We start from the raw sequence: 24991 nt of genomic DNA, 5'->3' as shown, positions 1-24991 counted from the left end.
GCTTCTGCTGGATCTCATTCATTCAGTTTTTGTAAGATATTTACTACTTACGGAAAAGTTTCTGTAATAACTCTCTTTTCATGTCAGTATAGATCAGACTGAAGTTAATATGCCAGTTAGTCTTTTAATATGGTTTAATACATGAACAGTGAAAGAACCTACTATGATTTTGATGTTTTTCCTTAACAGAATCTATATAAGTCAGATCTACAGTGGCTCAGAGGCCTTGGATGGAGTCCTTTGGGATCTTTGGAATCTGAAAAGAACAAGAAAGCTTCTGAAATTCTGAGTGAAAAGAAGTACCGGCAGCACCCAGATACTATTAAGTTCACAAGTATCCCAGATGCCATGAATATCGTTTTAGCAAAATCTAATGCTAAAAATAGAAGTGATGTAAGTTGCCTCTGGAACAAGTGCATGTGATTCATAAATGTAGGAATAAGTTAGTATTCATTTGTTGAAAAGATTACCATACCAGAATGTGATTATAAAAATATAAAGTATAAAAATATCAGATGTTTGCAATCTGTGCCTTACTGCTCAGTTGTCAAGAAGTATTATGCCTTATTCAGGAGATTAAGGTCTTCAGGGCTATACAATTTATTCAGTAAACTGCAAATATACCCCTTACTGCATAGTATGCAACCATATTGGCATTATGCTGCCTTGTTGAACATTCGTGGATGTGAAGAGGGAAAAAAGGTATTTCAGTAAGAAGTTGGGGTATTATTTTATTTAAATATCTTGCATTGATCACTCATGCTTGCATGGTACATCTTTGCTTTGCAATTGTTGAGAAAAATTAAGATGAATTCACTGCCAAGCATGTGAGCCTTTTATCAGACAAGATATTTCTGTTTGTGTCTCTTTTCAGATACTCTATAGACAAGCCTGGGACAAGGACAAGACTCAGGTTCACATCATGCCTGATACTCCTGAAATTTTACTGGCTAAATCAAACTTAATCAACACAAGTGATGTAAGTGTGTCTCTACAATATTTCTTTTATGAAATTTGGATTTACTCTTTATAGCTTTAGTTTAAAATGAAATAGAGTATTTCTACAAATCTCATGGTTGTAAGCACACCTGTAATCTTTTCCTGTGAAAATTGTTATGCACTGGGAAGCCCGAGTAAATTGCTAGATTCTAATGTGGAAGTGGAGTTGCTAGAAAAAAATTACCAAGAAAATACTAAGTGCAAGTTAGGTGTTTTCTCTTTCATCCTTACCAATTATATAAACATTTTAGATATGTATTCAGGACTTTTCAGTAAGCTGGTTGTTTATTTAAAAGTCTGATGATATCAAACTACATTTTTAGAATTTCTTAGGATTACATTACATCAAATTCCTGGTTACAATGGAACAAATATAGATTAGGTGCAAAATGTAAAACGTCAGCAGCTTTATCATAAGAAATCAAGAAGACAAATAATTGTGATTAAAATTAGGTGTAACAAATCACGGGGTTGTATTATTCACCTCTGTAGAAGACAATTCTTCATTTAGATTAATATTTCCAGTAAAATAAAAATTTTGTTCTCAGATGAGTTCATCAGAGAAGTTGCAGGTAGTTATTTTTATATACTTTATATAATCAGTTACAAAATACACATTGTTAGAAGTAAGGTATGGGATTTTATTTGATTAATGAAACTGAGTTGGAATCTCATACTTCTTTTTCAATAATCAAAGGAATAAAATTACCATATTGTATAGGAAAGATGATCTTTTTTACATATTGAAAAACACTCCAGAGCTTTATATGCAATAATTAATTTGAAATCCTCTCCAACAGAAACATTACAAGTTAGGATATGAAGAGCTGAAGAGGAAAGGCTATGATCTTCCTCCTGATGCTATACCTCTCAAGTCAGCAAAGGCATCCAGAGACATAGCTAGTGAGGTAAGTCCTACCAAGTGAAAATAACAGTGTGGCATTGAGCAGGTAGACATTTCCCTTTAATAGGAAGAGATCTAACATTTTAACACTTACATTGCTCCTCACCCAAGAGGTTGTGTAATTCTTTATTGTGCAAAGTTAATAGAATTCATTAAAATACTTTACAAATAGAAAGAATGTAATCATAGAAATGAACATAAAAGGTTCTAGAAATAAAATAAAAATGCTAAAAATAAAGCCAAAAATTGTGATATATTTTTATAATACAGCTCAGTTCAAAAATTAGCCAGTCTGCTAAGAAAACAGAATTGTTAGGTACTTCTTTAAAACAAGGTGGTTTCTCTATTCAACTAGTACCAATATAAAACGGCGTACCGGAAGCAGCTTGGCCACCACATTGGAGCGCGAAACATAGAGGATGATCCCAAGATGATGTGGTCGATGCACGTAGCGAAGATCCAGAGTGACAGGGAGTACAAGAAAGCCTTTGAGAAGTCAAAGACGCACTTCAGCAGCCCCGTGGACATGCTGGGTGTGGTGCTGGCCAAGAAGTGTCAGGAGCTGGTCAGCGACATTGATTACAAGCATCCTCTGCATCGGTGGACGTGTCTGCCGGACCAGAACGATGTTGTGCAAGCCAGGAAAGTGTACGACCTTCAGAGCGATGTAAGTTGTTCTGTACTGGATGTATGAGAAACGGGCTGTCCTTCTTGAGTTCTGTTCCACTGTTGGAGAAATACAGTTGTGGACCATAAACCTTTGCTGATTGTGTGAGAGGGTGTTGTGGCCATACCGACGTGCTGAGTGGTTGTTTTTTGAACCAGAGAGGCAGAAATTTGTGCGGCATCCTACTTTATGATCACAGAAGAGTTGTGTCTTTTTTTGATGGTGTGGAGAGAAAGGTTTCTGCGTGTGGCTAAAGGGCAAAGGAATCAAATTTTTCCTTTTGGAGGACCAATGCCGGGCAAACACAAGTTGGAGTGGTATAAAGAGCATTAGGCGGTGGGGTGTAAGGGTTCCTCTTCTGTGTCTCTGTCAGCTGGAGGTTACTGGATGGGGCAGATCTTTGACCCTTTTGCCTACCAAGGCTTTTGCACAGAAGATGCTTGAGGAGAGCTCTGACAGTTTCTGGGCACCTGCTTGTGGTGAAACAGGCACACGGAGCCTACACCTCCTTGGTGTAATGGGAGCTGAGCTGCATGGGTGCTGTCTGGTGGGTTTACCGAAGGGAATGTGCATTGTCAGGTGGAGCTTCCCTTGCTAGGAGGGGTGCTTGCGCACACTGAGGATGTTGCTGAGCTGTTTGTGTCCTTGCTTGTTACCTCAGAACGTGTACAAGTCGGACCTTCTGTGGCTGAGAGGCATCGGCTGGTCCCCCAGTGGTTCGCTGGACGATGAGAAGAACAAGAGGGCGAGCCAGATCCTGAGTGAGAAGAAGTATCGTCAGCACCCGGACACCATCAAGTTCACGAGCATTCCTGACTCTATGCCTATGGTTCTGGCGAAGCACAACTCTGATATCATGAACCAAGTGAGATTCCCTTGTGTTTTCAGCCTGGGGGAAAGGAGTGCCTCTAGCAGGGCTCGAGAGCTCTTCTCTCTCCGGTGCCAGGCTTTTGGTGGAAGGGTGTTGCATCCTCCTGCTGGGGGGTATTTTGTTCCTTGTTTTAGCTCAATATCTGTTTTGTGTAACTGGAGCAGAGATTGGGTGTGGTGCAGAAAAGAAAAGGGTGAGACTTTAAAAGTCTTGGGGAAAGGAAAGCACCTAAGTCTGCTGAGACCTAGAGGCTGGTAGAGGCCCTGTTGAGCTGGTTTAGTTTCTGTGCTTGTTTCCGTGTGCTTGCATGATCTTTCACGTTGTGCTCACCTTTTCAGCGTGCGTATACATCAGCCTGGGAGAAAGACAAAACCAGCATCCACATTATGCCAGATACGCCTGGTATTTTGCTGGCCCAGCAGAACCAGCAGAACGTCAGTGAGGTAGGTGGTTCTTGTGGGCTCGGTGTCCATCCGTGGGCAGAGGCGGTGCCGGAAGGAGTGTTGTTGGGGTCACTTTGTAACACTTGTTTGTCTTTCAGAAACTGTACAGGCTTGCAATGGAGGAAGAGAAGAAAAAGGGCTATGACCTCCGGGCAGACGCCATTCCTATCAAGTCTGCTAAAGCTTCCAGGGATATTGCCAGTGATGTAAGTACACAGGAGGCCTTGGTTGGTCACCCCCTTTGACAGTTTCTCTGTGCTTGCAGCTCAAGACCAGGGACTGCAAACTTGGGTGTGTGTAGCACACAGAGCATGTACCTGTCATTACCTCTCAGCTAGTCAGTAAAGGTGTTGGTGCCTGAGGTTCATTACTGCCAGTCCATCAGCACGGCTGTTATGCACTCCCCTGCTCCCTGCAGCTACCCCAATGAGCTGGACCTTTGAAAAGAAAACCCAAAGCAAGTTTTGTGTTATGACGGGGACACTGATCATTTCTGTGTGTTCTGGGACAGCGCAGACACTGTCAGGCCATCGTTACTTTGTCCGAGCTGGTGTTGCAGAGTATCATCTCCAGGTGCAGCTGTGCAGGGGCAGAATTTACTCTCTCTTGAGACATTCTGTAGTTTAGGTTTGTTCTGTTAGTCCTGGAAGATGAGCTCAATCTGTGCTCAGGCTTCCTGGGCATTTTGGAAGTGGGGGAGGGAAAAGTGCAGTGCAGTTCCCTGTTACTGCCCAAGCTTAATCTGCCAGCGGCCTGAAGCTGAGGACACACTGAGCTGGGAGAATAAGAGTCCTCCACACTGCGAGGAGAGCATGGTGCACAGGAGTGTGTCAGCTGCTGGGGGCTGTGTGGTTGAGAGCATAGAGGGCAGTACAGGATGAAGGCCAGGTTGCCTGCTGGAGCAGTCTTGTGGGTTTTGTCCCATATTTCACCCCAGCTGTTGAGCCTGCCTCTCAGTGGGGCTTCTTGGGCAGTGTGGAGCTGCTTGCTGCACAAGCAAATTGCTCCTGGTTCCTGAGCTGGCTTGGTTTGGGTTGCTGTCCAGGCTTCTGTGTGGCTCCAGTGCCTCGGTGCAGGCCTGAGGTGGGACAGAGGTGTAGCCCACTGTGGGGTACATTGTGCTTGCGTGCCTGTTCCTGTGGTGATCTTGCCAGGCTCCATTAGGAAAGTGCTTTTCACAGGAGTTGCTCCAGAATAAAGCTGAGGGAAGAAGAAGGGCTGAGCGTAAACTTACTGAGCTTCTTTAATCCCACAGTACAAGTACAAGGAAGGTTATCGCAAGCAGCTTGGCCACCACATTGGAGCGCGAAACATAGAGGATGATCCCAAGATGATGTGGTCGATGCACGTAGCGAAGATCCAGAGTGACAGGGAGTACAAGAAAGCCTTTGAGAAGTCAAAGACGCACTTCAGCAGCCCCGTGGACATGCTGGGTGTGGTGCTGGCCAAGAAGTGTCAGGAGCTGGTCAGTGACATTGATTACAAGCATCCTCTGCATCGGTGGACGTGTCTGCCGGACCAGAACGATGTTGTGCAAGCCAGGAAAGTGTACGACCTTCAGAGCGATGTAAGTTGTTCTGTACTGGATGTGTGAGAAACGGGCTGTCCTTCTTGAGTTCTGTTCCACTGTTGGAGAAATACAGTTGTGGACCATAAACCTTTGCTGATTGTGTGAGAGGGTGTTGTGGCCATACCGTCATGCTGAGTGGTTGTTTTTTGAAGCAGAGAGGCAGAAATTTGTGCGGCATCCTACTTTATGATCACAGAAGAGTTGTGTCTTTTTTTGATGGTGTGGAGAGAAAGGTTTCTGCGTGTGGCTAAAGTAGTTCATTCTGCTAGGGAAAGGGCAAAGGAATCAAATTTTTCCTTTTGAATCACAAGTGCTAGGGAAACACAAGCTGGAGTGGTATAAAGAGCATTAGGCGGTGGGGTGTAAGGGTTCCTCTTCTGTGTCTCTGTCAGCTGGAGGTTACTGGATGGGGCAGATCTTTGACCCTTTTGCCTACCAAGGCTTTTGCACAGAAGATGCTTGAGGAGAGCTCTGACAGTTTCTGGGCACCTGTTTGTGGTGGTGCAGGCACACGGAGCCTACACCACCTCGGGGTAACGGGAGCCGAGCTGCATGGGTGCTGTCTGATGGGTTGACCGAGGGGAATGTACATTGTCAGGTGGAGCTTCCCTTGCTAGGAGGGGTGCTTGCGCACACTGAGGATGTTGCTGAGCTGTTTGTGTCCTTGCTTGTTACCTCAGAACGTGTACAAGTCGGACCTTCTGTGGCTGAGAGGCATCGGCTGGTCCCCCAGTGGTTCGCTGGACGATGAGAAAAACAAGAGGGCGAGCCAGATCCTGAGTGAGAAGAAGTATCGTCAGCACCCGGACACCATCAAGTTCACGAGCATTCCTGACTCTATGCCTATGGTTCTGGCGAAGCACAACTCTGATATCATGAACCAAGTGAGATTCCCTTGTGTTTTCAGCCTGGGGGAAAGTAGTGCCTCTAGCAGGGCTCTAGAGCTCTTCTCTCTCCGGTGCCAGGGTTTTGCTGGAGGGTGTTGCATCCTCCTGCTCGGGGGTATTTTGTTCCTTGTTTTAGCTCAGCCTCGTTTCTGTGTAACTGGAGCAGAGATTGGGTGTGGTGCAGAAAAGAAAAGGGTGAGACTTTAAAAGTCTTGGGGAAAGGAAAGCACCTAAGTCTGCTGAGACCTAGAGGCTGGTAGAGGCCCTGTTGAGCTGGTTTAGTTTCTGTGCTTGTTTCCCTGTGCTTGCATGATCTTTCACGTTGTGCTCACCTTTTCAGCGTGCGTATACATCAGCCTGGGAGAAAGACAAAACCAGCATCCACATTATGCCAGATACGCCTGGTATTTTGCTGGCCCAGCAGAACCAGCAGAACGTCAGTGAGGTAGGTGGTTCTTGTGGGCTTGGTGTCCATCCGTGGGCAGAGGCGGTGCCGGAAGGAGTGTTGTTGGGGTCACTTTGTAACACTTGTTTGTCTTTCAGAAACTGTACAGGCTTGCAATGGAGGAAGAGAAGAAAAAGGGCTATGACCTCCGGGCAGACGCCATTCCTATCAAGTCTGCTAAAGCTTCCAGGGATATTGCCAGTGATGTAAGTACACAGGAGGCCTTGGTTGGTCACCCCCTTTGACAGTTTCTCTGTGCTTGCAGCTCAAGACCAGGGACTGCAAACTTGGGTGTGTGTAGCACACAGAGCATGTACCTGTCATTACCTCTCAGCTAGTCAGTAAAGGTGTTGGTGCCTGAGGTTCATTACTGCCAGTCCATCAGCACGGCTGTTATGCACTCCCCTGCTCCCTGCAGCTACCCCAATGAGCTGGACCTTTGAAAAGAAAACCCAAAGCGAGTTTTGTGTTATGACGGGGACACTGATCATTTCTGTGTGTTCTGGGACAGCGCAGACACTGTCAGGCCATCGTTACTTTGTCCGAGCTGGTGTTGCAGAGTATCATCTCCAGGTGCAGCTGTGCAGGGGCAGAATTTACTCTCTCTTGAGACATTCTGTAGTTTAGGTTTGTTCTGTTAGTCCTGGAAGATGAGCTCAATCTGTGCTCAGGCTTCCTGGGCATTTTGGAAGTGGGGGAGGGAAAAGTGCAGTGCAGTTCCCTGTTACTGCCCAAGCTTAATCTGCCAGCGGCCTGCAGCTGAGGACACACTGAGCTGGGAGAATAAGAGTCCTCCACACTGCGAGGAGAGCATGGTGCACAGGAGTGTGTCAGCTGCTGGGGGCTGTGTGGTTGAGAGCATAGAGGGCAGTACAGGATGAAGGCCAGGTTGCCTGCTGGAGCAGTCTTGTGGGTTTTGTCCCATATTTCACCCCAGCTGTTGAGCCTGCCTCTCAGTGGGGCTTCTTGGGCAGTGTGGAGCTGCTTGCTGCACAAGCAAATTGCTCCTGGTTCCTGAGCTGGCTTGGTTTGGGTTGCTGTCCAGGCTTCTGTGTGGCTCCAGTGCCTCGGTGCAGGCCTGGAGTGGGACAGAGGTGTAGCCCACTGTGGGGTACATTGTGCTTGCGTGCCTGTTCCCGTGGTGATCTTGCCAGGCTCCATTAGGAAAGTGCTTTTCACAGGAGTTGCTCCAGAATAAAGCTGAGGGAAGAAGAAGGGCTGAGCGTAAACTTACTGAGCTTCTTTAATCCCACAGTACAAGTACAAGGAAGGTTATCGCAAGCAGCTTGGCCACCACATTGGAGCGCGAAACATAGAGGATGATCCCAAGATGATGTGGTCGATGCACGTAGCGAAGATCCAGAGTGACAGGGAGTACAAGAAAGCCTTTGAGAAGTCAAAGACGCACTTCAGCAGCCCCGTGGACATGCTGGGTGTGGTGCTGGCCAAGAAGTGTCAGGAGCTGGTCAGCGACATTGATTACAAGCATCCTCTGCATCGGTGGACGTGTCTGCCGGACCAGAACGATGTTGTGCAAGCCAGGAAAGTGTACGACCTTCAGAGCGATGTAAGTTGTTCTGTACTGGATGTGTGAGAAACGGGCTGTCCTTCTTGAGTTCTGTTCCACTGTTGGGGAAATACAGTTGTGGACCGTAATCCTGGGCCGATTGTGTGAGAGGGTGTTGTGGCCATGCCGACTTGCTGAGTGGTTGTTTTTTGAAGCAGAGAGGCAGAAATTTGTGCGGCATCCTACTTTATGATCACAGAAGAGTTGTGTCTTTATTTGATGGTGTGGAGAGAAAGGTTTCTGCGTGTGGCTAAAGTAGTTCATTCTGTAAGGGGAAGGGCAAAGGAATCAATTTTTTCCTTTTGGAGGACCAATGCTGGGCAAACACAAACACCTGCTTGTGGTGGTGCAGGCTTACGGAGCCTACACGACCTCAAGGTAATGGGAGCCGAGCTGCATGGGAGCCCCTTCATGCTGTCTGGTGGGCTGAGCCAGGGGAATGTGCATTGTCAGGTGGAGCTTCCCTTGCTAGGAGGGGTGCTTGCGCACACTGAGGATGTTGCTGAACTCTTTGTGTCCTTGCCTTTCACTTCAGAACGTGTACAAGTCGGACCTTCTGTGGCTGAGAGGCATCGGCTGGTCCCCCAGTGGTTCACTGGACGATGAGAAGAACAAGAGGGCGAGCCAGATCCTGAGTGAGAAGAAGTATCGTCAGCACCCGGACACCATCAAGTTCACGAGCATTCCTGACTCTATGCCTATGGTTCTGGCGAAGCACAACTCTGATATCATGAACCAAGTGAGATTCCCTTGTGTTTTCAGCCTGGGGGAAAGTAGTGCCTCTAGCAGGGCTCGAGAGCTCTTCTCTCTCCGGTGCCAGGCTTTTGGTGGAAGGGTGTTGCATCCTCCTGCTCGGGGGTATTTTGTTCCTTGTTTTAGCTCAATATCTGTTTTGTGTAACTGGAGCAGAGATTGGGTGTGGTGCAGAAAAGAAAAGGGTGAGACTTTAAAAGTCTTGGGGAAAGGAAAGCACCTAAGTCTGCTGAGACCTAAAGGCTGGTAGAGGCCCTGTTGAGCTGGTTTAGTTTCTGTGCTTGTTTCCGTGTGCTTGCATGATCTTTCACGTTGTGCTCACCTTTTCAGCGTGCGTATACATCAGCCTGGGAGAAAGACAAAACCAGCATCCACATTATGCCAGATACGCCTGGTATTTTGCTGGCCCAGCAGAACCAGCAGAACGTCAGTGAGGTAGGTGGTTCTTGTGAGCTTGGTGTCCATCCGTGGGCAGAGGCGGTGCCGGAAGGAGTGTTGTTGGGGTCACTTTGTAACACTTGTTTGTCTTTCAGAAACTGTACAGGCTTGCAATGGAGGAAGAGAAGAAAAAGGGCTATGACCTCCGGGCAGACGCCATTCCTATCAAGTCTGCTAAAGCTTCCAGGGATATTGCCAGTGATGTAAGTACACAGGAGGCCTTGGTTGGCTCACCCTCCAGGACAGTTTCTCCATGTCTGCAGATGACATCTTTTATAGTATTTCAGAATAGTCCAACAGAGTTTTGAGTTTACCCATCAATTTGGCCTTTAATTTATTTAATTTTGTGAAAGTCTCTTATTCGTAACCTCTTTTCTTTAAATAAGCTATAGTTTTGAATTTTCTCATGATGGAGTTTTTGTAAGACGTAAAGGCATTATAAAAGTAGTAGGTTGCTTGATGATTAGATGTTAATATTAAAAATTCTCATTCGTGCTTGAATGTCACCTACTGACTCTCTATGGAGATGTGTATATTTATTGAGCTTTTTAGGCTTTTATTGATTCCATAATTTGGACACTTTTTATTCTCTCACGTATTGAGGAGTACCTCTTAATATGTAGGCCATAGTGTGGTTTGGAAAACATGAAGGTTACAACAGGCAGAAAATGTTAGGTGAATCCCTTTGTAGCTGCACATTACAATTCATCAGCTGAATACTTACTTTAATACTCCGTGGTTTCACATACTAAGTTCTCTGTAGGTTGTTCTACATGGCTTTTTCTTAATATGTGAAGAAAACTGAAACAAAACTCAATAAACATCTTTTTGCCTATAGTACAAGTATAAGGAAGGTTATCGCAAGCAGCTTGGCCACCACATTGGAGCGCGAAACATAGAGGATGATCCCAAGATGATGTGGTCAATGCACGTAGCGAAGATCCAGAGTGACAGGGAGTACAAGAAAGCCTTTGAGAAGACAAAGACGCACTTCAGCAGCCCCGTGGACATGCTGGGTATCGTGTTGGCCAAGAAATGCCAAGGGTTGGTCAGCGATATTGATTACAAGCACTATCTGCACCAGTGGATCTGTCTGCCGGACCAGAATGATGTCATCCATGCTAAGAAGGCCTATGATCTGCAGAGTGATGTGAGTTCTCACTGATGAGCATTGAAGTTCTGAAGTGTATGTAATTTCCCTTATGTACAAAGCATATAAAAGATAGAAACTGCTCTCTACAAAATGCAGAAGATCCTGAACTGTTTCTGTTGCAGTGTTTTTCCGCATTGTGTTTTTCTCTACTTGTTCCAAGACGAGGTCATAAGACCCTTAATAGTGAATGAATCTGTAAATAAGGAATATGGAGTAGTATGAAGGTTTAAATGCAGCAAATCTGTTAGCATAGAAGATTAGCAGATAAGTAATATAATCATCAGAGTTAACTTTAATGCCTATATATGTAGATTAATCACATATAAAGGGGGAATTGCCCAGTGTGACTTTTTTCTTTAAGATTCATGACTGGAATTCTTCCATTCTGTCTTGGGGAAATTGTTTAAGTTAAGTTAAGACTTGCTCTTCCTTACTGAATGACGTCTTGTTTCTTGGGAATATACATTACAGGAAAAGTTTATGCTGGCTTTCAGAATTTTGTTTTAAATACCTCATTTATCCTTTGACTGTTCCTATACATGTTGTTCAGTGAATGATACCTCTTGAAGACAGGCCTTGGGATCTGAATCTAGGTTGTAAACAAGGAGTGTTTTGCAGATTGAAGTAGGAGGAAGGAGACTAACAGAAAATAAGCATTATTTGCATGAGATATATGAAATGTTTACCTGGCAATATTAATGAGATGGCTGTCTTTGTACTTTTTGCAATAGAATTGCTACAAGTCTGACCTTGAATGGTTGCGGGGCATTGGTTGGGTCCCAATTGGTTCCTTGGATGTTGAAAAAGCCAAGAAGGCAGGAGAGATCTTGAGTGATAAATTATACCGTCAGCCTCCGGACACAATCAAATTTACTAGTGTTACTGATTCTCTAGAGATGGTCTTGGCCAAGCATAATGCAGAGACGATGAATAAGGTGAGTCTTGATTCAATTTGGTAATGTCAGCACCCTCCAGCTAAACCCTGGAGACAGAGGTCTAGCAATACAAGTCTGTTGCTGCAAGCAATTTAAGCACAGTGAGACGTTACATTCTTGGTAATCAACAGGTAACTTATTTTTAGCAAGTGCTAATATAGCAATATCTTCTAAGTTAAGTTAAATATTAATTTTGAGTTGGAAAGCCTACTACATACTCTAGCATGTACCTAGTATAGTAGTGTGTTAATTTCCATCTAATTTTTAATAAAACAATTTAGCTATTTGTCTAATAAACCTAATAATTTATCAAATATATCTAGTAATCCAAGACTTAATTTACTTATTTCATGTCAGTCTTTGAAATATCTGTATTTCAAACAATTCAGCATAGCTCTCACAATGTAAGAGTTTTTCTGAGTCTGTGGCTGTAATCTCAATCCTATTTATGTCAATAAAACCATTTCCTCCTTCAGTGAGGCCTTGTTCTTAGCGTTTAAAACCGTGTGTCTGATTAGCCTTCTGTTGAAAGCTTTTTTTTGTAAACATTTCCTTTAAAACTGAATTCTTTCTACATTACAAATTCTTAAGCTGTAAATTAAACATCTTGAGGAGTGAATATAAGGTCTTGTTACTACGTAAGGAATAAGGATTTTTTAGACTTCACTTGGAGTACAGTTCTGTAATTTTTTGTGCTATATAGGGGATCTCCAATAGCCATCTTTTTTTTTTCCACTCCTAACACATGTTATTTCTCCTGCAGCGTTTGTATACAGATGCCTGGAATAAAGACAAGACACAAGTTCACATAATGCCCGACACACCTGAAATCACACTAGCAAAACAGAACATGCAAAACTACAGTGCGGTGAGTGTGTTAGATCTCCAGATGTAATTGGTCTGTTTCATGGCTGGATTATCAATATCCTGATAAACTTGATATAGATGATACCATCTATTTCTTTAAGCAACACCAAATGTTTATAATCAAAATTGTGACTTAAAAAGCATCACTTGCGTTTTTGTACAGTCGTGTATATATGTGTCTGTGTCTTAGAATAAATTCTTTGATAAGTGTGTCTCCATAGAATTTTGGGGGGTTCTTTCTCCAATTGTGCATAACATTGGGAAGGTGCAAAATTCATTCCAACACTGGAAAAGACAAAAAAAAATTTCCAGCACAATTGTGAAGAGCATTGTTCCCAGTGTTCAGTGTTAGTTTAGATAAATATATTCACATCAGCAAGTGAAGGCTTTAGAAAGTAAGTTTTATTCTATTTGTATGTGAAGGAGTAGCTTGTCTATGAAGTTGTAATCTGTGTTATTAAAGTACTGGAAGAAAAAAAAAATATTATCTAATGTATTTAACAAGGATCCTAATTCAATACAAATTCATATGAGCTACTGCTCAGGGGCTTTGATTTAAGAAAGATAAAGCTGGGTTAGAATAAATCTTAACTTTTTTTTAATCTACTCACAAGCAGTTTGTTTTGCACAGAATATAATATAAGGAATTCAGTTACACGAATCCTATTGTTTAATTCTTCATCTAGAAACTCTACAGACAAGCCATGGAAGAATCCAAAAAGAAAGGCTATGATCTGAGAAGTGATGCTATCCCCATTCAAGCTGCCAAAGCATCCAGGCAAATTGCTAGTGATGTAAGATATAAACTTTTTATTTCTTTGTGTGCTGATATCTGATCTCTACAACCTGAAAACTATCAGTTAAATTCTGTAAAAGGCATTTCAATTAAACTCTAATCTCAAAATGTACATTTTTGGAAGTAAATTATATATGTATAAAGACTTCTTCGTAAAAACTATGGACAATATAATGCTGCTATCATGGTATTATTTTAATGTTTTGTTAATTAAATCTTTATATCGTATGTATAAATAGGGATTATTTCTCACTAATATTAGAGTGTTTTTTCAAAAAAAATAAATCTCACACTTCTCAATATAGGGTTCTAATACAAATCGTAGAAATTTAATCAGAGAATCCATGTTATTAGCCCCATAATTACTTTGAATGTATTTTGTTGGCTGTAGATTATAGAGAGTTTTGGAGACTTTGTTATTAGAAACATTTAAAATGAGTAACTGATTTTTATACGTAATATATAAACATAATATTTTGATTTATATCTCAGTACAAGTATAAGGAAGGTTATCGCAAGCAGCTTGGCCACCACATTGGAGCGCGAAACATAGAGGATGATCCCAAGATGATGTGGTCGATGCATGTAGCCAAGATCCAGAGTGACAGGGAGTACAAGAAAGCCTTTGAGAAGACAAAGACGCACTTCAGCAGCCCTGTGGACATGCTGGGTATCGTGTTGGCCAAGAAATGCCAAGGGTTGGTCAGCGATATTGATTACAAGCACTATCTGCACCAGTGGATCTGTCTGCCAGACCAGAATGATGTCATCCATGCTAAGAAAGCCTATGATTTGCAGAGTGATGCAAGTACCTTTTATTTCATTTTTGGGGAGGAATGTATTTGAAACATTACATAGGTGGTCCAGGGCATCAGATACTAATGTGGTAAAAACAACTTTAAAGACTTTAAGTATTATTGAAAATGAGATCTCTAATAAGATATGTTCACTAGTTGACATTAAATGAAATTCTGTAGTTTGGCCTATTTATCATTTGCCTTTCTGTGAAGCTTGGGTAATGTTTTCACTCTGCATCTAGGTGAACTGCAGTGATATCAGCTAAGATTTTGTCTGAGCTTTTAGAAGTTTAATTAAAAATCTCTGAGTTTAATTAAAAATCTCTGATATCATGCACTACGTAAATTGCATTATTATTATTAGAATAACCTGTGTATTTTTTTTCCCAATAGAATTGCTACAAGTCTGACCTTGAATGGTTGCGGGGCATTGGTTGGGTCCCAATTGGTTCCTTGGATGTTGAAAAAGCCAAGAAGGCAGGAGAGATCTTGAGTGATAAATTATACCGTCAGCCTCCGGACACAATCAAATTTACTAGTGTTACTGATTCTCTAGAGATGGTCTTGGCCAAGCATAATGCAGAGACGATGAATAAGGTGAGTCTTGATCCAATTTGGTAACAACAGCACTCTCCAGCTAAACTCTGGAGATGGAAGACTTGAAATGCCATGATGACAAGTAATGCCGAAGTTCAGAGATGATGCTTTTTGATGCTTTTTTCAAATAGTGTGCTGTCTTTATTTCAATCAAAACTAACAGCCATGTAACAGTAGACTCAGCTCAAGATATTATACATATTCCATTTTAATCTTTTATTCAACATGTCTATGTAGTAAATAGTAGGAATGCACCGTCTTATTCATTTTTCTTAATTAATGAAGTTGCTTTCTAAGTGCTGAATTTCCTCAGGTAAGTTATTTTTACAAAGAGAATTTGTTATCTGTATCTGATTAAAAACATAAGCATATATTCATGCTGTTTCCTGTAATTTTACCTAATATCCTTTATGTTTTACTTGGTTTATGAGTATTTAACTTATATTGTAAAGCGACAGTAATCTCTTCCTCTATTCTTTTTTAGCGTTTATACACTGAAGCATGGAATAAAGATAAGACCATGGTTCATGTCATGCCTGACACACCGGAAATCCTGCTAGCTAAACAAAACCAATTAAACTACAGTCATGTAAGTAAAATTGAAGAGCTCAGAGAAGTAGAATTTTGTCATCTCGTATTCTTACTTAATATTATAATATTGTCAAGTTCTGTAGTTCCACAAATGGTCAGCTATGCTGATAACATCAGAGTTGTCCTTTTCCTTGAATTTACTTCCTAGGTATCTAACTCAGGCTTCTTAAATATGTTATCTACCATAAACTAGAAATAATTTCTATAGCAAAGTATGGAAATAAATAATTTAAGTTTTAGAACATTCCTTTCTTTCTCATCCCTGGATGATTTCCAGTTCCTGAGTATCTACCATAAAATTACAAGATCTTTGAAATCTGTTGTTTTGTTTTTTTACCTTCTAGAGAAGAAAGAGCTTTGTTCAAATATTTAAGCTGTTTGAACATTAACAACATTTTGGGGGAATTCAATTTGTTTTATTACACGGAAGTGCTTAACTGAAGTGGGTAAATTACCTGATTTTTGAAACACAAATGTGTTTTTTTCTCACAGAAAATGTACAAACTAGCTTTGGAGGAATCAAAGAAGAAGGGTCATGACATGCGTTATGATGCCATTCCTATTCAAGCTGCCAGAGCATCCAGAGAGATTGCCAGTGATGTAAGCAGTCTTTTCATCATGTCTGTATGGATTTGGTAAAGCAAAAAATCAGAATTTTTCGTGTGCTGGTTTTTTTCACGTAGTACCTTGAGTATAGAATAGATAATACTGAAATCAAATGATTCTACTGCATGTTCTATAGTACATGAAAGGGATAGCCAGTATTTTTATGCACAAGTTATATACCGCAGTAATAAATAGAGAAAATAATAGAAATAATAAATCTATGTCCACTATGACAGTTCCATTGATATCCATGGGTGTTGAAGTAGGATACTCAGTAAGGTGTATTATTCTATGCTGGAGTTACCAAATTTATTTCTGATTCAAAATAGGAAATACTTTAAAATTTCTTTTCCCAAATATAGTAATTATTAGTAATTACTAAATTAGTAAATCAATTCTAAAAGTTCTAACTTGTTTTTTTTTGTTTTCCTTTGGAAAAAATATTTCTATTGGAATGTTGTCTTGAAAATCAAGATGTCTGAATACAAAAATGGAATAAAAAATATGCTATGACTATGACAATTTTCATTTAAGAGATGAGAAAACATCACTAACACGAAGAGCATAACATATTTAACATTGTTTTTCCATCAAGACTGATAATTAAACTGTTAGTGTAAAGACCAAGTCACTCTCTTTCTCAAGGCTTTGTGGTATAAATTTTTATAATAAGATAATCATTATATTTAATCTTGACATAAAAATACTGTGGAATATCAGACTTGTTAATAAGCACATGACATTCAATGTTTAGTTAATTGAATGTGTGATACCACGGTGTGGTTTAACCCCAGACAGCAGGGATCCATCATGCATAGTGGTTAATTAGGAAGATAACCGCCAGCACTCTGAATGTCCCTGCCTTCCTTCTTCTTTTCCCCAAGCTTTTATTGCTGGGCATGATATCATGTGGTAGGAATGACAGACCCTTTGGTCTGTTTGGGTCACCTTTCCTGGCTGTGCCCTCTCCTAACTGCTGGTGTGCCCCCAGCCCACAGCCTCCTCACTGGCTAGGCAGTATGAGAAGCTGAAAAGTCTTGGACTCAGTGTAGGCACTGCTCAGCAACAGCTAAAACATCAGCATGTTATCAACACTATTTTCATCATAAATCCCAAACACAGCATCGTACAGGCCACTATGAAGAAAATTAACTGTATCCCAGCCAAAAACAGGACATATAACTGTATCAAATTCAGAGATAATAATACCAGTAATAATTCTTTCTAATGTGAAAATTAATGAAACAGTAGAAAGGTCTAAATCAAACAAAAATACTACTGATTATGTTAAACTGTGTGTATCATTTATAAATTGATAATTATACCATATGAATATATTTCATTTCAGTACAAGTACAAGGAAGGTTATCGCAAGCAGCTTGGCCACCACATTGGAGCGCGAAACATAGAGGATGATCCCAAGATGATGTGGTCAATGCATGTAGCGAAGATCCAGAGTGACAGGGAGTACAAGAAAGCCTTTGAGAAAACAAAGACACACTTCAGCAGCCCTGTGGACATGCTGGGTATCGTGTTGGCCAAGAAATGCCAAGGGTTGGTCAGCGATATTGATTACAAGCACTATCTGCACCAGTGGATCTGTCTGCCAGACCAGAATGATGTCATCCATGCTAAGAAGGCCTATGATCTGCAGAGTGATGTGAGTAAATTGTTAGATTTGTATTACATAATTAAATGTACTTGGTTTTGTGCAAAATGCTTTTTTAAAGATATAATATGCCTTAGTTGCTTGCATCAGACATGTTCATAGAGGTGAAATGTTTAATACATTATTATCAAACATATATTTAATTCCATTTTCCCTGTCCTTAACCTGAGGTACAATTTCTTTGTAACACATCTTCAATAACTCCCTTTTTGTTATTTAAAAATTCTCTTACTCTTTCTTCAAAAATTAAAGTTGTTTTCAAAACCATATGCTGCTACTATGCAAAAATATATAAAATTCATTGTATAAAATAAGATATTATTTACAGATATTTTGATATTGTACACACTTGCATTTATGATGAACTTTCAAAATTTTTCAGGCTGTTTACAAATCTGACTTGGAATGGCTTAGAGGTATTGGATGGGTTCCTATTGGTTCCCTGGACGTTGAGAAAGCTAAGAAAGCTGGAGAAATCCTGAGTGAAAGGAAGTATCGTCAACCAGCAGACCAAATTAAATTTACTAGTGTGACAGATTCTTTGGCTATGGTCTTAGCCAAGCAAAATGCTGAGATAATGAACAAGGTGAGGTGTTTTGTTTTGTTTTCCCTTAAAAACACTGGCATTATTAGCTGATAGAATTTATTCATAAGGTGAAAAATACAAAATGCAAAGTAAAACTGTACAGATTTGCTATGGACTTAGAGAAGATGAATGCCCCAATTCAGCCTTTGCATAGGAAAAGGGTATTCTATCTTGGGTATCAGTCTGAACTAAACACTTAGGTGAAGTTTTTCTGGTCATTTTTACTACGTCACATATTTTTCAATAGCAATACTAAGGATTTGGTTGAATATCTCTCTTTTTCCTATCCCATCTAAATTACTATAGTAAATGGTTGTTTGGTATACTTTTTCTATTCTGTTAAAGCTACTTCACTATGCAAAACACATCTCTGACAGAACAAAGTAAATATCTTCACAGTTCTTAGACAACACTGTGAAATCTGCTGAGACAAGGTTCTGGCATGGTGTTAGGGTACGTACAGAGCTAATGGTGCCATGAACATACTATAAAAAAAAGCTTACTTGAATTACACCAGCAGAGTGTAAAATACTTTCTTTGGACAAGTATATTAGTTTGGTTGTATAGATTTGGCTCTGCCTCAAGATTTCTTTTATTTTATATCATTGATATATTTTTGATAAATAATGTTTTCAAGTTTGCAGTCTTCTCATTATTGCTTAGTTAAACTTCTTAATGGAATCTGTTTTTCTCTCTCCTAGCGTTTATATACAGAAGCCTGGGAGGCAGACAAAACATCAATTCACGTCATGCCTGACACTCCAACAATTTTATTAGCAAAGGCCAATGCAGCTAATGTTAGCCATGTAAGAATATTTAAACGTATAATAAATTAACGTAAAATTGGTAAATTAAGTAAAGCTTTCCTTAAACATGCAGTTCTTTTAAAATATGCTTTCACTAGAATGTTTAAAAAGTATATAAAGTGTAGAAGTTCCATCTTTATGAATACTAAGAAACCATTTTCTGTCCTTTTTTGTGTGTAGAAACTTTATATACAAGCCTGGGAAGATGCCAAAAAGAAGGGTTATGACCTGAGAGCTGATGCAATTCCAATCCGAAGTGCAAAGGCATCAAGAGATATCGCGAGTGATGTATGTTCTTCCTTTACTGTCATTTAATCAGTTAATTTGTGAAATAGGAATCAAGTAAAAATCTAAAACTGACATGAAAAATCACGGTATAATAGACTGATGATGACGGTATAATAGACTGATGATGACGGTATAATGATCACGGTATAATAGACTGATGATGACTACCAAGATAAAATTTGGTGCAGGAGTATAATGTGCAATAATTTTCAAAAGGAAAATTCTACAGCAATTCTTTACATAAAAATATGTTAGAAAGTCATACACCAGTAAGAATTTAGTAAAATAGATGCAAGAACACATTATGCATTTCTAAAATCTAAATGAATATATTTCAGAGCACTTAAAAGAAAATAACTCATGACCAGTAGGAAAATATTTCTTATTATACTTCTTTTAACATTTCTCAGTACAAGTACAAAGAAGCTCATGAGAAGCAGAAAGGCCACTACATTGGGTGCAAGACAGCCCAGGAAGATCCCAAGCTGTCATTGGCTGCACGTGCCATGTTGCTGCAGAACGACCGCATTTACAGGAAGGGATACCACGATTCAAAGACCCAGATCCACCTGCCTGTTGATGCATTGTCAGTGCAGGCAGCCAAGGAGTGCCAGGCGCTGGTCAGCGATATCGACTACCGCCACTACCTGCACCAGTGGACCTGTCTGCCTGACCAGAATGATGTGATCCACGCCAGGAAAGCCTACGACCTGCAGAGTGATGTGAGTGGCAATAACTGATGAGAATCTTTCAGTCAGGTGTGTGGGCAACGTTTGTGAGAGTGCCAATATCCTGTCAAGGATGTGTTTGTGAAGAAGCGGTCAGTCCTGGTAGGGTTTATTGAATTTGTGTGGAGGAGCCTGCATGCTAAATGATGGCTACTTGTGCTGCTGTGCAAAGCAACCAAAAGCCATGAGTAGGAAGGGATTGGTTTCCTGCAGTCTCAGCGCTGACTACTGATGTGTGACTGTTGGAGGAGGAGCTTGGGGAAAGCCTTGTGCTTGGGGAAGCTCTGTGCACTTAGAGTTGTCTCTGCGTTGGGGTAACCCATGGTTTATTTGTAGAACGTGTACAAGTCGGACCTGGAGTGGTTGCGAGGCATTGGCTGGCTGACAGAAGGTTCCGTGGATGTGGTTAAAGCAAAGAAAGCCCAGGAAATCCTGAATGACAGGCTGTACCGCACACGTCCGGATGAGTTGAAGTTCACCAGCATAACTGACGCGCCAGATGTCGTGCAGGCCAAGATCAATGCTTTGCAGCTCAGTGATGTAAGCTCACCTTTTGCTTACCTTTCATTTGTGCAATGACATTTCTGAGTGTCAGAGACTGCAGATTGTATTGTGAGAACGTTTAATTTGAAACCAATGTGAACCAACATTACCAAAGAATTCTCTTGAGTGTGTTTTTTTTCCCCAGTGTTCATACCCCAGTGAAATGTCATTATGCTTCCTTTCTCCTTAGCGTCTGTACCGTGAGGCCTGGGATAAAGATAAGACGCAGGTCTCCGTACCTTCCGATACTCCCGTAATGCTGCAATCCAAAGTCAATGCTCAGAACATCAGCAACGTAAGAACCCACACTGTTATGTGTGCAAAGTGTTATGAACTTAATGCTGTGCCTACTTAGAGTCTTAGAGTTTTTGGTCTAACCTCTTTTAGATTTTGCCCTAATGTTTGGCATCCACTAACACTGTTCTCTGGTGTGGTTGTATCGTAATCCGTAGATTGCATTAAGGCAGAGTGTATTGTTAATGAGTGAGCATGCACTGCTGATGTACCCACTGGTCCTCAAGGAAGAATGATCTTTATCTAGAATTGGTGTTATTATAATTTCTCACAGTCTGTGTGAATGTGAAAGTGATGGAACTGCCTGTGTGGAACATTTCTGTACGTGCATTTTTTCCTAAACTCTTCAGATTCCTGAGGGTGGGACTCATTGCGTCACCTGTATTGCTTGATAGGCTGTGTTTGTGAGCAAAATTAAATGTTCAGCATGTAATTATGCAGGACTTATCTGGTCCAACCACCCCCCTCAGTGGGGGCGTTGTGATGTGTTTTCAGAAATGTGCTAGCTGTGTCTTTGTGTTTTGGGTTTTGCACTAGATTTAACTTTGAATCATGAGTTTTCTGACAAGACACTTGTGGGGAATATTACTGCAGCTTGCCGGTTACAGGGAACAAACAAAGCACCCAAATGGTTAAGAGCAAAAGAGTGATTATTAAGAAAGTCCTTGCCATCACAATCTTGACTGGAAGTAACATGAGTGTTTAATCTTCTTTGCAGAAACATTATCAGAAGGCCTGGGATGAGGCCAAGGCAAAAAGCTATGACATAAGAGCTGATGCCATTCCCATCAAACACGCCAAGGCTTCCAGAGACATTGCTAGTGAGGTACTGTCTTCTTTTTATGTGGTTGCTGTGTCTTGTCTCTTCCTGAATCCTGCTTGGCTGAACTGGGTGAATGTTTCTAGCATTTCAGCTAGAAGCGGAGTAGGGTTTTATGCCCCTGTGTTATTTTAAACCCCTTTCTGAGTGCTTCTTTCTTCTACAGCTTGAGGCTGCCTGTTGGTAAGTGCATAGGAGGCTGTGTGATAAGTTTGTGAGATTGCAAGGAGGGCTACAAAGCAAAGTGTTAATATACAGACAACAAGAAACAATTTAAAACTGCTTTTGGCAGTAGCTACAGATGTGGCTGCTGCTGGATACTTGCAGTACCTTTAATCACCACCACCAAACACTTTAAGGAGAAAGCTGTGGAATGTGGCTGGCACTCAGAGTGGTCTTGCAGAGACCACTTCTTGCAGTTTTCCTCTTCAGTACCATTTTCCATTGCTTCTGAGCATTAAGAAAAGCCAGATGAATTTTTGCATGCCTTGAGGAACAGCATTTTTGGATGCTAGATGGATTGCCCTTTGAGTGACCTGGAGGTTTATTTGCATTGAGGCAATACTTCTGGATAGTGCGTCACAGGGTTGGCAGCATAGGAAGATGAAGGCCTTTGTTAGTCAGTAGCATTCAGGTGAGAAAGGTGAGGTTGCTTACTCTCTTTTGATGTTTTTCAGTACAAGTATAAAGAAGCTCATGAGAAGCAGAAAGGCCACTACATTGGGTGCAAGACAGCCCAGGAGGATCCCAAACTGTCCTTGGCTGCGCGTGCCATGTTGCTGCAGAACGACCGCATTTACAGGAAGGCATACCACGATTCAAAGACCCAAGTCCACCTGCCTGTTGATGCATTGTCAGTGCAGGCAGCCAAGGAGTGCCAGACACTGGTCAGCGATATCGACTACCGGCACTACCTGCACCAGTGGACCTGTCTGCCTGACCAGAATGATGTGATCCACGCCAGGAAAGCCTACGACCTGCAGAGTGATGTGAGTGGTGAAAATCTTTCAGTCAGATGTGTGGGCAACGTTTGTGAGAGTGCCAATATCCTGTCAAGGATGTGTTTGTGAAGAAGCAGTCAGTCCTGGTAAGGTTTATTGAATTTGTGTGGATGAGCCTGCATGTTAAATGATGGCTACTTGTGCTGCTGTGCAAAGCAACCAAAAGCCATGAGTAGGAAGGGATTGGTTTCCTGCAGTCTCAGCGCTGACTGTTGATGTGTGACTGTTGGAGAAGGAGCTTGGGGAAAGCCTTGTGCTTGGGGAAGCTCTGTGCACTTAGAGTTGTCTCTGCGTTGGGGTAACCCATGGTTTATTTGTAGAACGTGTACAAGTCGGACCTGGAGTGGTTGCGAGGCATTGGCTGGCTGACAGAAGGTTCCGTGGATGTGGTTAAAGCAAAGAAAGCCCAGGAAATCCTGAACGACAGGCTGTACCGCACACGTCCGGATGAGTTGAAGTTCACCAGCATAACTGACACGCCAGATGTCGTGCAGGCCAAGATCAATGCTTTGCAGCTCAGTGATGTAAGCTCACCTTTTGCTTACCTTTCATTTGTGCAATGACATTTCTGAGTGTCAGAGACTGCAGATTGTATCGTGAGAACGTTTAATTTGAAACCAATGCGAACCAACATTACCAAAGAATTCTCTTGAGTGTGTTTTTTTCCCCAGTGTTCATACCCCAGTGAAATGTCATTATGCTTCCTTTCTCCTTAGCATCTGTACCGTGAAGCCTGGGATAAAGATAAGACGCAGGTCTCCGTACCTTCTGATACTCCCATAATGCTGCAATCCAAAGTCAATGCTCAGAACATCAGCAACGTAAGAACCCACAACGATATGTGTGCAAAGTGTTATGAACTTAATGCTGTGCCTACTTAGAGTTTTAGAGTTTTTGGCCTAACCTCTTTTAGATTTTGCCCTAAAGAGTGGCAGCTACTAACACTGTTCTCTATTGTTGTTTTATCATAAACCATAGACTGTGTCTAAGAGCTGTCTAGGCAGAGTGTATTGTTAATGAACAAGTGTGCATTGATAGTGTACCCACTGGTCCTTAAGCAAGAAGGATCTTGATCTAGAATTGGTGACAAATTGGCAAATATTTTCCATGGGGTTGTTGAAGGAGCCTACAGACTCGTCAGGCCTGGGATGTTTTGCAGATTTGTGTTGATTCACCCCCTATTTTTATGGAACTAACCCTGGAGATCCTGTAAAACTCGAAGCAATTTCCCATTTTGCATTTTCAGCAGGAATTAATTGGCAGGGAATTTTTGCCTAGAAACTGCATTCACTCCCAGACATTCCTGATGTCATAAAATCACAGAATCATTAAGGTTGGAAAAGTCCTCCAAGCTCATCTGGTCCAACCACCCTCCTACCGCCAATGTCACTCACTAAACCGTGTCCCCAGGTACCATGTCCAACCTTTCCTTGAACACCCTCTGGGATGGTGATGCCACCACCTCCCTGGGCATCCCGTCCCAGTTCCTGACTGCTCATTCTGAGATGAAATACCTCCTTCTTTCTAACCTCAACCTCCACTGGTGCTGCTTGAGGCCGTTTCCTCTAGTCCTATTGTTAGTTATCTCTGAGAACAGACTGACACTCAGCTCCCCACAGCTTTCTTTCAGGCAGTTGCAGAGAACAATAAGGTCTCTCGTGAACCTCATCTACCCCAGACTAAGAAGTCCCAGTTCTCTCAGCTGCTCGTCATAAGACTTGTGTTCCAGACCCTTCAAAAGCTTTGTAGCCATTCTCTGAACAAATTTCAGGGCCTTGATGTCAAACATATGCAAAGTACTGTTCAGAAGTACCCAATAAGATTGCCAAACTGCTCAGGAGCACCCAAGCAGTTAGGCACAAGAGAGGTAGTTATTAAGAAAGTCCTTGCTATCACCGAGTCTTGTCTGGAATTAACATAAGTGTCTAATTTTCTTTGCAGAAACATTATCAGAAGGCCTGGGATGAGGCCAAGGCAAAAAGCTATGACATAAGAGCTGATGCCATTCCCATCAAACATGCCAAGGCTTCCAGAGACATCGCTAGTGAGGTACCATCTTCTTTTCATGTGTTCACTGTGTCTTGTCTCTTCCTGCATCCTGCTTGGCTGAACTGGGTAAACGGTTCTAGCATTTCAGCTAGAAGCAGAGTAGGGTTTTATGCCCCTGTGTTATTTTAAACCCCTTTCTGAGTGCTTTTCTTCTACAGCTTGAGGTTGCCTGTTGGTAAATGCTCTGCACGTAGGATGCCGTGTGATAGGTTTGTGAGATTGCGAGGAGGGCTACAAAGCAAAGTGTTAATATACAGACAACAAGAAACAATTTAAAACTGCTTTTGGCAGTAGCTACAGATGTGGCTGCTGCTGGATACT

The 24991-nt window shown here is 41.6% G+C and overlaps 1 protein-coding gene across 22 annotated transcripts in view; it reads left to right on the top strand.

Moving 5' to 3' along the window:
- NEB (nebulin) overlaps positions 1–24991 on the top strand; it is a 120218-nt gene that overhangs the window by 30818 nt on the left and 64409 nt on the right. For 20 of the 22 annotated variants that reach the window (XM_084523897.1, XM_084523882.1, XM_084523898.1 and 17 more), the window contains exons 41-75: positions 190–393; positions 875–979; positions 1800–1907; positions 2259–2570; positions 3232–3435; positions 3780–3884; positions 3983–4090; positions 5140–5451; positions 6135–6338; positions 6682–6786; positions 6885–6992; positions 8042–8353; positions 8889–9092; positions 9437–9541; positions 9640–9747; positions 10383–10694; positions 11429–11632; positions 12396–12500; positions 13186–13293; positions 13788–14099; positions 14486–14689; positions 15174–15278; positions 15773–15880; positions 17235–17546; positions 17938–18141; positions 18843–18947; positions 19128–19235; positions 19646–19957; positions 20300–20503; positions 20697–20801; positions 21519–21626; positions 22298–22609; positions 22942–23145; positions 23338–23442; positions 24563–24670. In XM_084523897.1, coding sequence (XP_084380023.1) covers positions 190–393; positions 875–979; positions 1800–1907; positions 2259–2570; positions 3232–3435; positions 3780–3884; positions 3983–4090; positions 5140–5451; positions 6135–6338; positions 6682–6786; positions 6885–6992; positions 8042–8353; positions 8889–9092; positions 9437–9541; positions 9640–9747; positions 10383–10694; positions 11429–11632; positions 12396–12500; positions 13186–13293; positions 13788–14099; positions 14486–14689; positions 15174–15278; positions 15773–15880; positions 17235–17546; positions 17938–18141; positions 18843–18947; positions 19128–19235; positions 19646–19957; positions 20300–20503; positions 20697–20801; positions 21519–21626; positions 22298–22609; positions 22942–23145; positions 23338–23442; positions 24563–24670 — 6249 coding nt within the window. The remainder of the gene's footprint in view (positions 1–189; positions 394–874; positions 980–1799; positions 1908–2258; positions 2571–3231; positions 3436–3779; positions 3885–3982; positions 4091–5139; positions 5452–6134; positions 6339–6681; positions 6787–6884; positions 6993–8041; positions 8354–8888; positions 9093–9436; positions 9542–9639; positions 9748–10382; positions 10695–11428; positions 11633–12395; positions 12501–13185; positions 13294–13787; positions 14100–14485; positions 14690–15173; positions 15279–15772; positions 15881–17234; positions 17547–17937; positions 18142–18842; positions 18948–19127; positions 19236–19645; positions 19958–20299; positions 20504–20696; positions 20802–21518; positions 21627–22297; positions 22610–22941; positions 23146–23337; positions 23443–24562; positions 24671–24991) is intronic. The other 2 variants (XM_084523892.1, XM_084523891.1) reach the window with 2 other exon arrangements.

The sequence above is a fragment of the Aythya ferina genome, assembly GCF_964211825.1.
Source record: "Aythya ferina genome assembly, chromosome: 6".
Taxonomy (NCBI): domain Eukaryota; kingdom Metazoa; phylum Chordata; class Aves; order Anseriformes; family Anatidae; genus Aythya; species Aythya ferina.
This window is presented reverse-complemented; position numbering and strand designations above follow the sequence as displayed.